The 12,337-nt window shown below is 51.5% G+C and overlaps 1 protein-coding gene across 4 annotated transcripts in view; it reads left to right on the top strand.

Moving 5' to 3' along the window:
• The first annotated feature begins 491 nt into the window (after positions 1 to 491).
• The window catches only part of LAMB3 (laminin subunit beta 3), a 32,285-nt gene continuing 20,439 nt past the window's right edge, over positions 492 to 12,337 (top strand). For 2 of the 4 annotated variants that reach the window (XM_037410644.1, XM_037410643.1), the window contains exons 1-5: positions 1,220 to 1,314; positions 4,397 to 4,475; positions 6,680 to 6,752; positions 7,360 to 7,424; positions 7,943 to 8,097. In XM_037410644.1, coding sequence (XP_037266541.1) covers positions 1,237 to 1,314; positions 4,397 to 4,475; positions 6,680 to 6,752; positions 7,360 to 7,424; positions 7,943 to 8,097 — 450 coding nt within the window. In that variant the 5' untranslated portion in view covers positions 1,220 to 1,236. Of the gene's footprint in view, positions 568 to 1,219; positions 1,315 to 4,396; positions 4,476 to 6,557; positions 6,753 to 7,248; positions 7,425 to 7,942; positions 8,098 to 12,337 lie in introns of those variants that run through there. The other 2 variants (XM_037410645.1, XM_037410646.1) reach the window with 2 other exon arrangements.

The raw sequence follows: 12,337 nt of genomic DNA, 5'->3' as shown, positions 1-12,337 counted from the left end.
GTGAGGAGAGGAGCAGGGAGCATTTCCAGCTCTGCAGAAGGGCTGGAGAGGGGTCGCTCCCCGGGCTGTGAGCCCTGGGGCTTGCACGTGGCTCGGCTCTGGTTTCAGCTGTGGCCCTTGGCCGGCGCTCAGCTCCATGCTGGCAGCGTGGCCACGTCCTGCGCAGGGGCATGGCAGGCGCTGGCCATGCCGCGGGTGCGTGCTGGTGGCTTGGCAGGGAGAGCTACGCTGGGAGGTGCTGGAAGGGAAACAATCGTGGTGTAAGGACCAGCCCCTGCTGCCAGAGCATCTCCATATGAAGCTCCAAGGAATCTTTGGGACAGCTGGCCTGCTCAGGCACAAGTATGCTGTATGCGTTGTTCCCCCAAAACACTTGAGTCAAATGGGGTATAAAAAGAAAAGGAAACCCCAAAGGCCAGCAAGGCATATTAAGGGCTTGTCCCTATTAAAAATGAATAAAATGATAAAACTTTGGTTTCATTACTCCGGCAGTTTGCGCTGTACTGAAGCACTGCGTGCCTGCTCGGTGCGTCCCCGCGAGCCGCCATGGGCACAGAGTGAAGCCAGGTAAATGTGAAGTGTGGGATGGCCACGTGGCTCAGCTGTGGTGACCCAGCTCTGCTGTGCCATCTAGAGGAATGGTAGCTGCCTCCTGGAGAGGAGGAGGTCACAGAGAAACAGCCACAGGGACTTTGGTGCTTTGCACCTAATATCACCCCGTTTCGTGCAGTTTTGCACCCTGGTGGTCCTCCAGCTGACCTGTGGAAGGCCTGGCCAAGTTCCTTTGTCTGAATCCAAAATATTATTTTTTTTTCGTTTTGTATTACTTACCTTGGAGGAAGACATTCAAATGCAATTAACACAATGCTTTTGTTCGAGAGCTGTGAGTGTGGGAGGCCAGCCCCACGGCGAGTGGCACCTTGGCCTCGGTGGCTGCTGGAGGTCCCTTCCCAAGCCCAGCCCATGGCTCTGGGTTTTGTAGAGTTGTGGAGGGGAAACTTGAGCCAAAACACTGAGCTGACCTCTGCTTCTTGGAGGCATTTCCCAAAATATAGTGTAGTATCATCTCAGTGGGTCTCAGCAAGAGCACTGCTGAGGTGGAAGGATGTGTTGCCTCATCTGCCACACGTCCGTGTGGGACAAGGGTCAGGCTCTGCTGAACTTTGTCACTGGTAAGCGCGAGCTCTGCGGTGGGGCGTGCTGGGACGTGGGGCTGTGCTCACCTGCTCCAGCCTGATGTGCCACCCGGGGAGGGGAGCAAAGATGGGGCAAAACACTTGTATTTTACCCTGGCAGGATCAAACCCCATGCATGGTGAGTCCCTTGTTCCAATTCCAGCAGGTGGGTGGAGGAACAAGCTGGCAGCCAGGAGCAGAAAATAGCGTGATCTCCTTTTCAGTCACCACTTGCAGTGTCAGGGCAGATATAGGGCTTTAAGGGGGCTCCTAAATACCCCATTGGTTTAAACTTTCTGCCAGCGATGGCTGCAGGTGGAGGCAGGGTAGCTGTGCAGAGGGGCTCACTGGCTGGCAACAGTGGGAATGCAGAGACCCCCTCCCTGCTCCATCACCATAGCCTGGAAAAGCCAAAATCCTGCAGAAAACAGCCGGACACTTTCCTAATGGAATATTTTCCCCTTTAGAAAATGTGGACGTGACAAAACCAAAGATGTTCCCCTGCAAGGATAACTTTATCGAACCTGGTGGAAGCAGGCAGGCTTCCCAGCCCGCTGACCCTGCCAGCATTGCTGCCCTGTCGGTGTGCGCCTGGGGAGGGCTGTGCTGCGGGAGGTGGGCAGCCACAGACCCCCCGCGCCGTGCGGGCTCCTGTGCTGCTGGTAGCTGCCTCCTACAAAACAGCAGCATTAAGTATTGTTTAATTTTGATATGCTTGAGCTATAAATGCGGGCTCCTGTGCTGAGCTTGTGTGCATCTGAGCATGTGGAAGGGAGCTGGCAGGGAAAAAAAAGAAAATTCTGACCTAAGGGCGAATAGTGACAGCCTTTGCTTTAGCTGCCACCGGCCCGGTGCGTGCTGTAGCGGGGCCACAGAAGACGGCAGCAGCTTAAGTAGGCTGAGTTGGAGGCGCACTGCTCCCAGGGTAACTGGAACTTAAACCTAAACTAGGCCAGCCAGTTTTCAGTTCAAAGTTTTATTCGCTTTCAGAGCAGGTGTAGAGTTTTCAGGACATGAATTGGAATTTCATTAGAAATTCCCGAAACGCTTTTAAAAGAAAATACGACAATTAGCACAGAAGGTGTTTTAAATCGTCTGCATATGCTGGAATGAGGAGGTGGTTTGCTGGTCAGGTTTTAATTAAAATGGAGAATGAAAGATTAGGTGGAGGAAATGTTTTATTACTGAAATCAGCAGAGAGAGTTGTCAAAAAGTTATGACATGGGACAGCTTTTCTTACCCCAGACAAAACCAGTTTCCCTTTTCCCACTTCCAGCTCCAGGTCTCGTGCCACCTTCCAGGTTTTTGCCACAAATGTTTGTGTGGGTCTAACAAGACGCACGCAGGCAGTACCTGGCCTAAGGATGGAAAGCATGGGAGGTTTCATCCCAGATCTGGGAAGGCAGGGGCCAGAGGGACTGGGACTCTGGAGTCTGCCCTCCCCTGTGTCAAGATCCTGCTCGGCATCACTGAGCAAATCACCCCTCTTGTAATAGCAGCCACCTGTATAGCAAATGTGCTTTCAGGAATTGTGTTTCAGGCATTTATTAATCCTTCAATGAAAAATGCAACAGCAGCATTAAGTATTGTTGAATTTTGATATGCTCGAGCTATAAAATTATACTCAGTTAGCATCCTTTTTCCTTAATGGAGGTTTTGTGTTTCAAGAGATTAAGTGTTCTTGCATGCAGTGCTCTGCCCCGATTGCCAGTTACCTTTGTGCTCCTCTGAACTCCAGAGAGAGAAGTTGGAAACTAATCGAGCATGATCATTCTAGACTGGTCAGTGCTGACTAATTGGTATCACACCTTGGCTGAGTCAAAAGCTACTGAACTCGGATGGGTTCCTTGGAAAAGCTCCTGAAGGAGTAAAGTGCCTGTAATTCAAACAGAAAGCAAGTGTCTGATCAGAAGTAAAACAAAGCGACTCATGCAGGAGTCACATCCTTTTCAGCTCTGGCTGCTGCCGCCTGAGTGCATTTGTTACCGAGTTCACTCTGGGTGCAGCACCCGGCGGGCTGCCCGAGGATGATGAACCCGCGGTGCCTTCCTCTGCTGCAGCTCCATCGCCATCGGAGCCTAGAAAGACTGTGGGGAATGTGACCACACGTGGTGGTGGGGCTCTGGCTGAGGACCCTAGTTAGAAATGCAGAGGCTTGGCAGGGATTAGCCATCGCAGAATGTGAGCTTGTGACACGGAGTGACACACGTGTCCCCAGCTGGCGGGGCTGTTCTGCCCCCTCCCTTGTTTTTGGAGGGAGATTGGTTGTTGAACAGCTGGCTGTGAGTCATTTCTGTTCCCAATGCTGTGACCTCTTCCCACCTGAAACTTAAAATCAGCCCAGCAGCACCTTTCTTGGTTGCTGCCAGCGTGGGAGGGACACGGTCCTCTAAATCATGTCCCCTTCAGCCCACCGCTGGCACGAAGACCTGATGCCAGCCCACTGCCACGGGTACAGGATTGCACAATGTGGAGCTTTTCTGCCTCTGACAAGTGCCTCTGGGTAGGAGAGAGAAGCTGCTTAGCAGGTCACACACGTGCACCACAGAGCAGGAGCTCAAATTATCCTGCCCACACCGATGTCACCAGGTGTGAGGAGGCAGCAGCTCGGTGATGGTGTGGGAGCTCCTCAGGAGCTGGTCACACATCTCAACCTGGAGAAGAGACAAGGCGCAGGGGATCCCTGATGCAGCCCCCTGGCCCTGATGGGACTCAGGAGATCGGGCTGCAGTGCTGCTCCAGGCCGTACTCTGCAGGCTTTACTGTGGACAGATGACAGCGTCGCCCTGGGTACCAGGGAGTGAGGACGTGTTACAGATTGAGACACATCAAGACAGCACAGCCAGCTAAATACAGAGGAGACATAATAGTAAAAATGCACTATGAAAAATGAAATATAAATGTTGTAGCAATCCTCTGTGATCAGTGGGAAGGAGCAGAAAGATGCTGCTGGGACTTCCAGTGCCTTTTCCATTTAGCCTACTACGGCACCAGCCTGTGCTGGGCTGTCAGAGCCCACAAGCCTTGGAGGGCTGGGTAAGACTTTCCCTGGGAAACAAATAAAACTGCAGGAAATGGTGCTCCGACTCATGGGATGTACCCTGCCCTAACACGGTGTCAGGGGACACTGCTGCTTTTTTTCTTTTGTGCTTTTATTGATCTGCAGTAGATATTTTGAAAATGAGACTGTTCCTTGCTTTTGTTCTTGTTTGAACTTGCAGAGCCTGAAATTCCAGGTGATGGATTACCTTGCTTTGGCAAGTCACTGGAGGCAGGCTGGAGGAGCAGAAGATGATGAAGGTATTTTGGTTGTGATTGAGGAAGCACTTTGCAGTTCTTGTTTGTGTGGCAGAATCGCAGTGTCCCATGCTTTACAGTAATTTGGGGTGGAGCATCACCATTTCAGAGCATATTAATGCTCAACATTGCTGAGCTCTGGCAGAATCAATAGGTGGCATTTACAGTCTTCCCAAGAGCAGCTTCAGCCTCCCCGTTAGCCCACCACTGCTTTAGGGTATGGCTTTATACGGGGCAGAGCAGGCACCCAGCAGTGGATGTTTACCCAGGGCTTGCAGGAGTGCCACCTCCAGCATCCCCAGCAGCCTTTCAGAAACCCAAATCAGTCAGATCTTCCTCTCCTTTGCCTTCTCCAGCATAGTCACCCACCAGAGGAGGAGGCTAGGGTTTGGTGGGATTTCTTGCAGAGGCTGGGGTGGGTGGTTAGCGCTTGGCTGCATGAGGTTGCACTGTCGATGGGTTTGACTGCATGTGGGTCCGCTCACGGCCAGAGTACAGGAATGGTGACGGCAACTCGCGGCTCGTCTCATCTCTCAATTTCTCTGTAAAACATTCCAGTGTTTCTTCCCGTTTCCTTTTCACTGCCAGGTGAGATGGGGAGGAGGCATCATTGCAGGAGGAGGAATGTGGTGTTACTGCATTGCTGAGCAGTAACAGGGTAAGGGCGGGCACACCCCAGCTGCCGGCACACCTCAGCGGAGGAGAAGCTGAGCCAGTGCTTCACATATTGTAGCCTTAGGGACAATATTTTTTTTCCCAGCTCCCTATATACCTTTTCTCTGAGCTTCTGATCCTTGGCTTGCACATGCCTGTGTTGCTAGCATGGGGAATGGGGAGGAAGGTAGCGCACGCCAGCAAAGCAACAGGAGCAAAGATCCAGAGTCATCTGTTGTGCTCTGCTCAGCCGCTGAGCGGTATGGGAGAGGATGTGATTTTGGGGTTGTTTCAGTAAAGTAAATGGAAAAGGCTTGATGCAAGTTTTTACGGGGATGAAAAACTGGTTCAGCTGAAATGCAGCATGTCAGCAGTGCCTGGGGGGGTGGGGGTGGTGTGCAAGCTGCTGAGCTGTGCTCCCAGCTGCATTCACTGAACACCCTCAGTTTAAACACATTTGTTAAAATTTTGGTACTTTGCTGGCACAGTAAAACAAATAAACTTCTGATAGTGTTTCCATTAATACTCATGTAAAGCACCAGTGACCACTCAAACAGAAACTGCAAGAGAGCTCTAAATTAAGTCTGAAGTAGAGGAGAAAGGTTTCTCATCAGCTGGCATGCAGCGAGGTACCCAAATAAGAATTCTGTATCTTAAAAAATCTGGCACACTGACTTTTTTGACTGCTGATGAGTTCACAGGACTGCATTTTGTAGGTAACTCTCAAGGACCTCTTGGACAATCCTGTCTCTTGAGAAATCCCAGTGCTGCGGACCGGAGAGGGGCTGTGTGACCGAGCCTGCCTGTAACACCCGGGCGCTGTGCTTGAGGTCGCCTTCGCACTGAAGTCTGATATATGAACACACGATGTGATTACAGTTCACGTGGACATCCCAAATTAGGCTTTAAATGATCAGGTTGAGGTGCTGATAGCAGCACTGCCTTGCCATCGCGATGCAAAGCAAAATGTGCAAAACCTGAGCGGGTGGGTAAAGCCCTGCCGGGGCTCTGGAGGGAGCTGGTTTCAAGCCGACTTGGTGGTGTCCTGGTGGTGGCCGTGTGAGCCCGGGTGGGTTAGCTGTGATGGGCTTTCACTTGCCGGTTACCTGGCTTACACTGCCGTCATCCTCGTCTGAAGTGATTTATGTCTGCGGCCATGCGCCCTGTCTAGGAGCTGTCATGAGTTATACAGTAACTGGGCGTGTATGTCTGAGGATCCCTGAATCACTCCCTTTATCGTTACTGCACCCACAGGCACCTTCTCTCCCAGGTGAGGCAGACGCGTGTTAAAAGCCAGGAGAGGAGAGGGCCGGGGCTCAGAGGGCTCTGGCGGTTGCAGGTCGGCTGCCGGGGGCACGGAGGGGGAGAGCCCTTGCTGTGAGCCAGGGACGTGCGGGACACTGCGGGGACCGGGGACGGGGTGAGGTTTCTGGCTGCTGGGGGTGTGCTGGCAGCACTGCTTCCCCTGCACTCTCCCGCCGGGCTTCGCCACAGAGACCCTGCAGGAGACACATATTCTGCAGGGAGTTTTAAGAGTTGGTTTTTTTTCACAGAACGCGGCTTTGGGCCATCGCGTGTGCTGGCGAGTTTTGATCTGGAATCGGTTCTGGAAACGCAGGGCAAAGGGTGAGGCTGGAGGACAGAAAATGCGGTGTGCCTGGGAAGAGGTGGCTGTGGGGGTGTGTATGGGGAGTGTGCCTGTGCCTGTGTGTGTTGTGTGTGCGTGTGTGCATTGTGTGTGTGTGCGCACCTCATGCTCCTCAGGGCATCGTCTCTAGCCCTGCATTGCGACCTGGCATTGGTGCCGGCTCCCTGCCCATGGCACATCGCGGTGCTGGGGGCTGTGGCTTCTCCATGTCCCCACGGAGCCGGCAGTCAGCAACTCCAGCTTTGCTGCGAGCAAGGTGCTGTGCTGGTACCTGTGGTTCACCTCAGCAATAACATAAAGATCCAAAGATAGTGTTTGGGGAAGAGGGCAATCTCATACGGACTTCAGGGGAATCTTGTGCGTGCTTCATGAGTTAGATGAAAGGCTGGGATTCTTTGTGCATTACATATAATCTGAGCATCTGATTTTCCTCTTAATTATTCTTGATTTTTCACCCATCTTATTCTGTTGTAGATCAATTGAAATTATCTCCCTGTAAACTGAGGAGGAACGTGGAGGACCTGGACTGAGCTTTAGCCTGGCATTTTCTGCTCATTTTTGCTCATGCTGAAAATTCTTCCCTAGGTGTGTCCCTGGCAGCATGGAGTCACGCTGCCAGCTTTGGCCGTGGGCAGTATTTGTCCTCTTGGGTAAGGCTCACCATCCAGTGTTTCTGAAAGGATACGGGGGAAGCTGACTAAACAGAAACACTCCTAATGTAAGCTTTGTATTAGCAGCAGTATTGTGGCAGCAGCTGGGAGACCGGTGTTTGATAATGGTGCTGGTGTTTGGCAAAAGGCTGCTCTCTGACCTGAGCAACCCACTATGGGGCTGGCTGTGCAGGTATATAACAGGGGCCACCAAACAGGGCTGTTCAGTATGATGGGCAGGGAACTGAGCATCCCTGCAGCCCAAACGCTGAGGTCATGGCAAAAGAAGAGTTTCAGAAATAACTGTTAATACAAAGCACTTTAAAAGTGCCTTTTTCATATTAAAACTGAAGGTAATTCAGAGGCAAAGTACCTTTGTCCTTTTTGCCATATGCATTGTGTAGGTCATCCCACGCATGACCTTGTAGTCGGCCTGTTGTAGAAAACAGCCGATGTGCAGGTTGATGCCTGTGTGCCACCCTGACACAACCCCAAGTCCTGTTTTCCTGCTGTTCCAGCTGCCCCGCAGCTGCTGGGCGCACAGCAAGCCTGCTCCCGTGGAGCCTGCTACCCCCCCGCCGGAGATGTCCTGCTGGGACGAGTCCACCTCCTGAGAGCCTCCTCCACCTGCGGCCTCACCAAGCCCGAGACGTACTGCACACCCCACGGAGAGGTACGTTCACCTCCTCCCTCTGCGCTCCTAAACCTCACGTAGGGATCTAGTGCCTTTACCCATCCTGTCCTTCCTACCCTTTTGCAGGGATGCGTTTAACCTGTTTCAGGTGTTTATCCCCCTTCCAACCGTGCTGGGTTGTTGCAGCATCTCTGGTGTCCCCTCAAGCCCTTCTCTACCATCCCAATGGTTGAGAAGAGGAGCAGAGCACAAACGCAGTGGCAGGGAAAGGGCAGTAAAGCTCTGGCGCGAAGCACTGGAGGCAAAGGAAACTTTTGCATCCGAAATATCCCAAGCCTTCCTATCCCCAGACTTTTTAGTTATAAGTTAGACTCGTATTTCACTCATCAAAAATGGGAACATTTCAGGTCTTTCACAAAGACTTGGAAAAGCTCCTGAGCTGAACAACTGTTTTCAATTACGCTGGCTGTGCGGGGGCAGGAGATCACGCTGGGCAGGATGACGTTTCAGCCAGCTGCGGGTTCCCAGGCTCCAAAGCTGCCACCAGATCAGAGGAAGAGTTTAAGGATAAGTCTGCCCGAGCACCGAGCTAAAAGCTGCAGGGGTGGTGTCCCTTCCTAGAGCTTTTTTCTGTCAGTCTGGCAAAGTTAACCCTGTGAGAACCGTGGGAGGAGATGGAAAGGGAGAGGGTTCAATGCAGGACAGGCAAAAAGGGTGTTGGAAAAGATGCTGGAGAGGAAAGGAAATGGCAGACCTCCAGTGTTTCCTACAGTGAAATCCAGCTTGAGAAAGGCAGCCTTCTTTGGGTTTTAATTCCCTTTCAAGTTGAAGGCCAGGATGTGGCAGTAAGTGGATTTGTTGCAGAACTGGTGGTGTTCTCCTGGGCCGGAGAGATTTTCACTCCTCTGTGGGCTCAGGGGTGGCTGTTGGCTGGTGTGAAGCTGAGGCAGGTCCCTGGCCCTGAGGGGTGCGAGCATCACATCCTCCTGGATGCTGGGCTGGCTGCGGCGTCTGTCCTTTGCCGGCTCGTGTTCCAGGCTGACCGTGGTGGTCAGGCATTTCCGCCGTTCAGGCTCCCACTCGCTTTTTTGGGAGCTGTTTTGCTGCTCCCAGGGAGCAGGGCTGTTTGCAAACCCCTGCTGCTTCATGCAGGTGCCGTGGCCCACGGACAGGAAAAAAAGCAAGCAATTAGTTCTGCTCTGACTTCATCTCCTTTTTTCTTCCTCATTTCTGTTTATACTTGAGGAACATTGTACATACATGTACCTCTGAAATCTTCACTTAACATTGACCTTTGACACGTGGCGAGGAGGCTTGTACTGTGGGAAGCAAGTGTCTGCAAAACCCTGATGAAGCTGGTCGTCCTAATGCCAGCTGGAGTGGACTAGTTATCCCCTTTGCCTGGCCTGGAGAAGAGTGGTCTTCAGCTGTGGTCACCGGCATCACCGGTGATCTCTGAAGCAGGAGCTGCGCATCTCTCTGAGGGCTGTTGTACCTCCAACAGAAATGATCCACTCGCTGCAGAAGTAGTGAGTGAGGGCTCAGGGTGGTACTGCGGAGGAAGGCAGGGAGCAGGATTGCAGCAGTCTCTTCTAGTCTTCAAGCCCCTAAAATATTTAGTTTTCATATTCCTTATACCTTGCCTTATGAGTACCAGAGTTAAATGGAATATGGAACAATTAATGCCGGTACGTTGAACTGGATTCTCCAATTCTAGCTTTGGGAACGGGACTTTGCTTCTTATATGTGTTCCTGTCCTTCACTGAAATGAGAGATTCATCATTACTGCTAGCAAATTCCTCAAAGACCCTTAGTTCCATTCTGCAGCTGTAATGGCTAATGGGGGCTTTCAGTATACCAGCTCCTATCTTTGCAGGAGAAATCCCCATGCATTGAGCATTTCCTAATTTTTTCCTCTCTTTTTCTACTTACCTAATTTAAGCAAAAATTAGTCCCCTGATCTCAGTTTTCCTATTCTTATCCCATAAAAAGTAAGCACATATAATTTATTGGTTCTTATGGCTTTTTTTATTTTGTTACAGTCCTCGCTCTCGTTTTGTTGCCAAATAGGTACAGATTTGGAGCGGGTTTTGCAGTCTCAGCAGAGGGCATGGGATGAGGGGTTGCTCTTGCTGGCTGGTGTGGCGGTGCCAGCTGGCGGGCCCGTGCTGTCTGGCCCCGCTGCCTGCCCATGCCGCCCCCAGGGTCCTCTTTTGCAATCCTGGTGGGTCACTCACAGTGGGCATCAGTTTCAGCCTCTGCTCCATTGTCTGCTCCGGCTCCAAATCCCTCTAACCTTTATATTTTGCACTACTGATTGCTCCATTCCTTGGCTGTAGGCTCAGTCTAGCGAAATCCAGGAGGGACACTCAGCATTGCCATTTATAGCGCAGGGGACTGCAGCGATGATTAGAAAAGTGATGGGGGTGGAAACCAGGCAGACCAATGCTCTGGCTTGGAAATCATTTAGCGCTTGGGAACTGGCTGTTCAACACAGCAGGGGAAGTAAAAGCCAAGAGGGAAACTGAAAATAAAATAGAAAAATAAGTGAGTCTGAATTTGGAGTTGTAAAGGCGCTGGTGTATGTGGAAAGCAGCTCATTGACCAAGGTGTGTTTCATGGCCCAGTTAATTAATCTCTTTATTTAAATGCTAAGTATAGCACTTTGGTAGGAATATGGAGCGTCTCACACTGCCTAGCTCTAGCTAGGGAAGGCATGGTGTGGCTTTCACGTGGATTAGCAGGTTCCCAAGTCCCCTGGCCTGGCCCGGCCCTTCCAGGTGACAGCACAAGGGCTGTGCATACCTTCGGCTCTCTGGGTACCCGTGCCGTCGTGTGTTTGCACCCCGTGAGATGAGTGCTTCTCTAGAGGGAGAGCATCTCTTTCCTCTGGGCTTGTGCGATGCTTTCAGTTTTAAAGACATATTCAGAACTGGAGAATAGCTACAGGCTTTTCTGGTTGGTTTCTTAATCTAGAAGAGATTCTTCAAATACCCTGCATGCTGCTGTGAAATCTTTTGCCAAAGAATAGGCAAGAGAGGAGCGAAGCTGGGTGTCCTTGTGCTTGTGTGGCTGCTCCATTTCCTGCATCCTACAGCAGAGCAGTTTGTGTGGGGTGACTACGTGGGTCCTCGTGCCCCAACCCTGGGAGGTTTTGGATATTAAAATGTTGTTTGCATAAGGTCAAGGACAAAGATTTTCTGCCTTCTCTCACCTGCTTTTCGTGGGCACTTGGTGAATGTGAGGGATGAAGGATGGGAAGTCACCTTTGTTACCCCTTGTGTCATGGTGAGGTGGGGTCATCAGGGTAGGAATTGAGAGGCACCGGAGAAACCGAATCCGTACCTGAGTTGGTGGGAGGGGAGTGGGAGCCACGGGGCGGGAGAGCTCCTGGCAAGGCAGCGGGTTCCTCCTCCTGCTGACAGATGGTCGCAGCTGCCTGGCAGGAGTTGGTCTGTAGCATCTCTCCCTGTGGTGTCTCAGCACTGAGTCGTCTTTGGTTGCTTCCAAAAATACAGGCCAATGTCTGTGGAGGAGAGTATGTGCAAGACTAATGCTTCTGCCTGCTTTATTGCTAGCGTCTGATGGTTACATCTGCTTGCCCACCTGCATGAGTCAGTCGGGGAGCTCGGTACTGATCCAAGACATGCTGCCTGCTGGGTGCTTCAGCGGGCCCTAGGCGTGTTGGAACAGGGGAGAGCATGCTGAAAAGCCACTGTGCCTCCCAGCTCATTTGCTTTCCAGACCCACGTCGTCAGTCAAACTCAGGATTTTTTACACAGAAAAATGCATCCACAAAATCGTCAAATAACCATGGTCAGACGGGACTGCAGGAGGACCAATGCCTTGCTCAAAGCAGGGCTTCTGGTTTGGGGTATTGCGACATCATGTCAGGGGTTTGGACCGAATAATTTGTATTCCCGACCTGTTGAAGGTAATACAGCAACCAGGAGTTGCTGCTTAGTGCTTATCTTATTCTGGCATTCAGACACACCCCGCTCTTTGCAGCAGGGATATGTCCCTACTCGCAGTGAATGTGCAGAAGAAAAACCCTATTTCCCATTATTTTTTCCTCCTACTCTTCCCTTCTCTGTATCTTTTTTGCCACATGACTGCAAATTGACACATATGCTGGGAGACATCACGTCATTCCCTTGCAGACAAGTTGCAGAGGCAACAGGACCCCGGCAATGTGTGCGGGGCGTGGAGATAAGCTGGTGCAGTATAGGTTTTGCAGACTGTCATCCTGGCAGATTTAAAACGAAGTTTTGCTGGGGGA

Source organism: Falco rusticolus, chromosome 17, assembly GCF_015220075.1.
Source record: "Falco rusticolus isolate bFalRus1 chromosome 17, bFalRus1.pri, whole genome shotgun sequence".
Taxonomy (NCBI): domain Eukaryota; kingdom Metazoa; phylum Chordata; class Aves; order Falconiformes; family Falconidae; genus Falco; species Falco rusticolus.
Note: the sequence above shows the minus strand (reverse complement) of the source record. Positions and strands in the feature narration are given on the sequence as shown.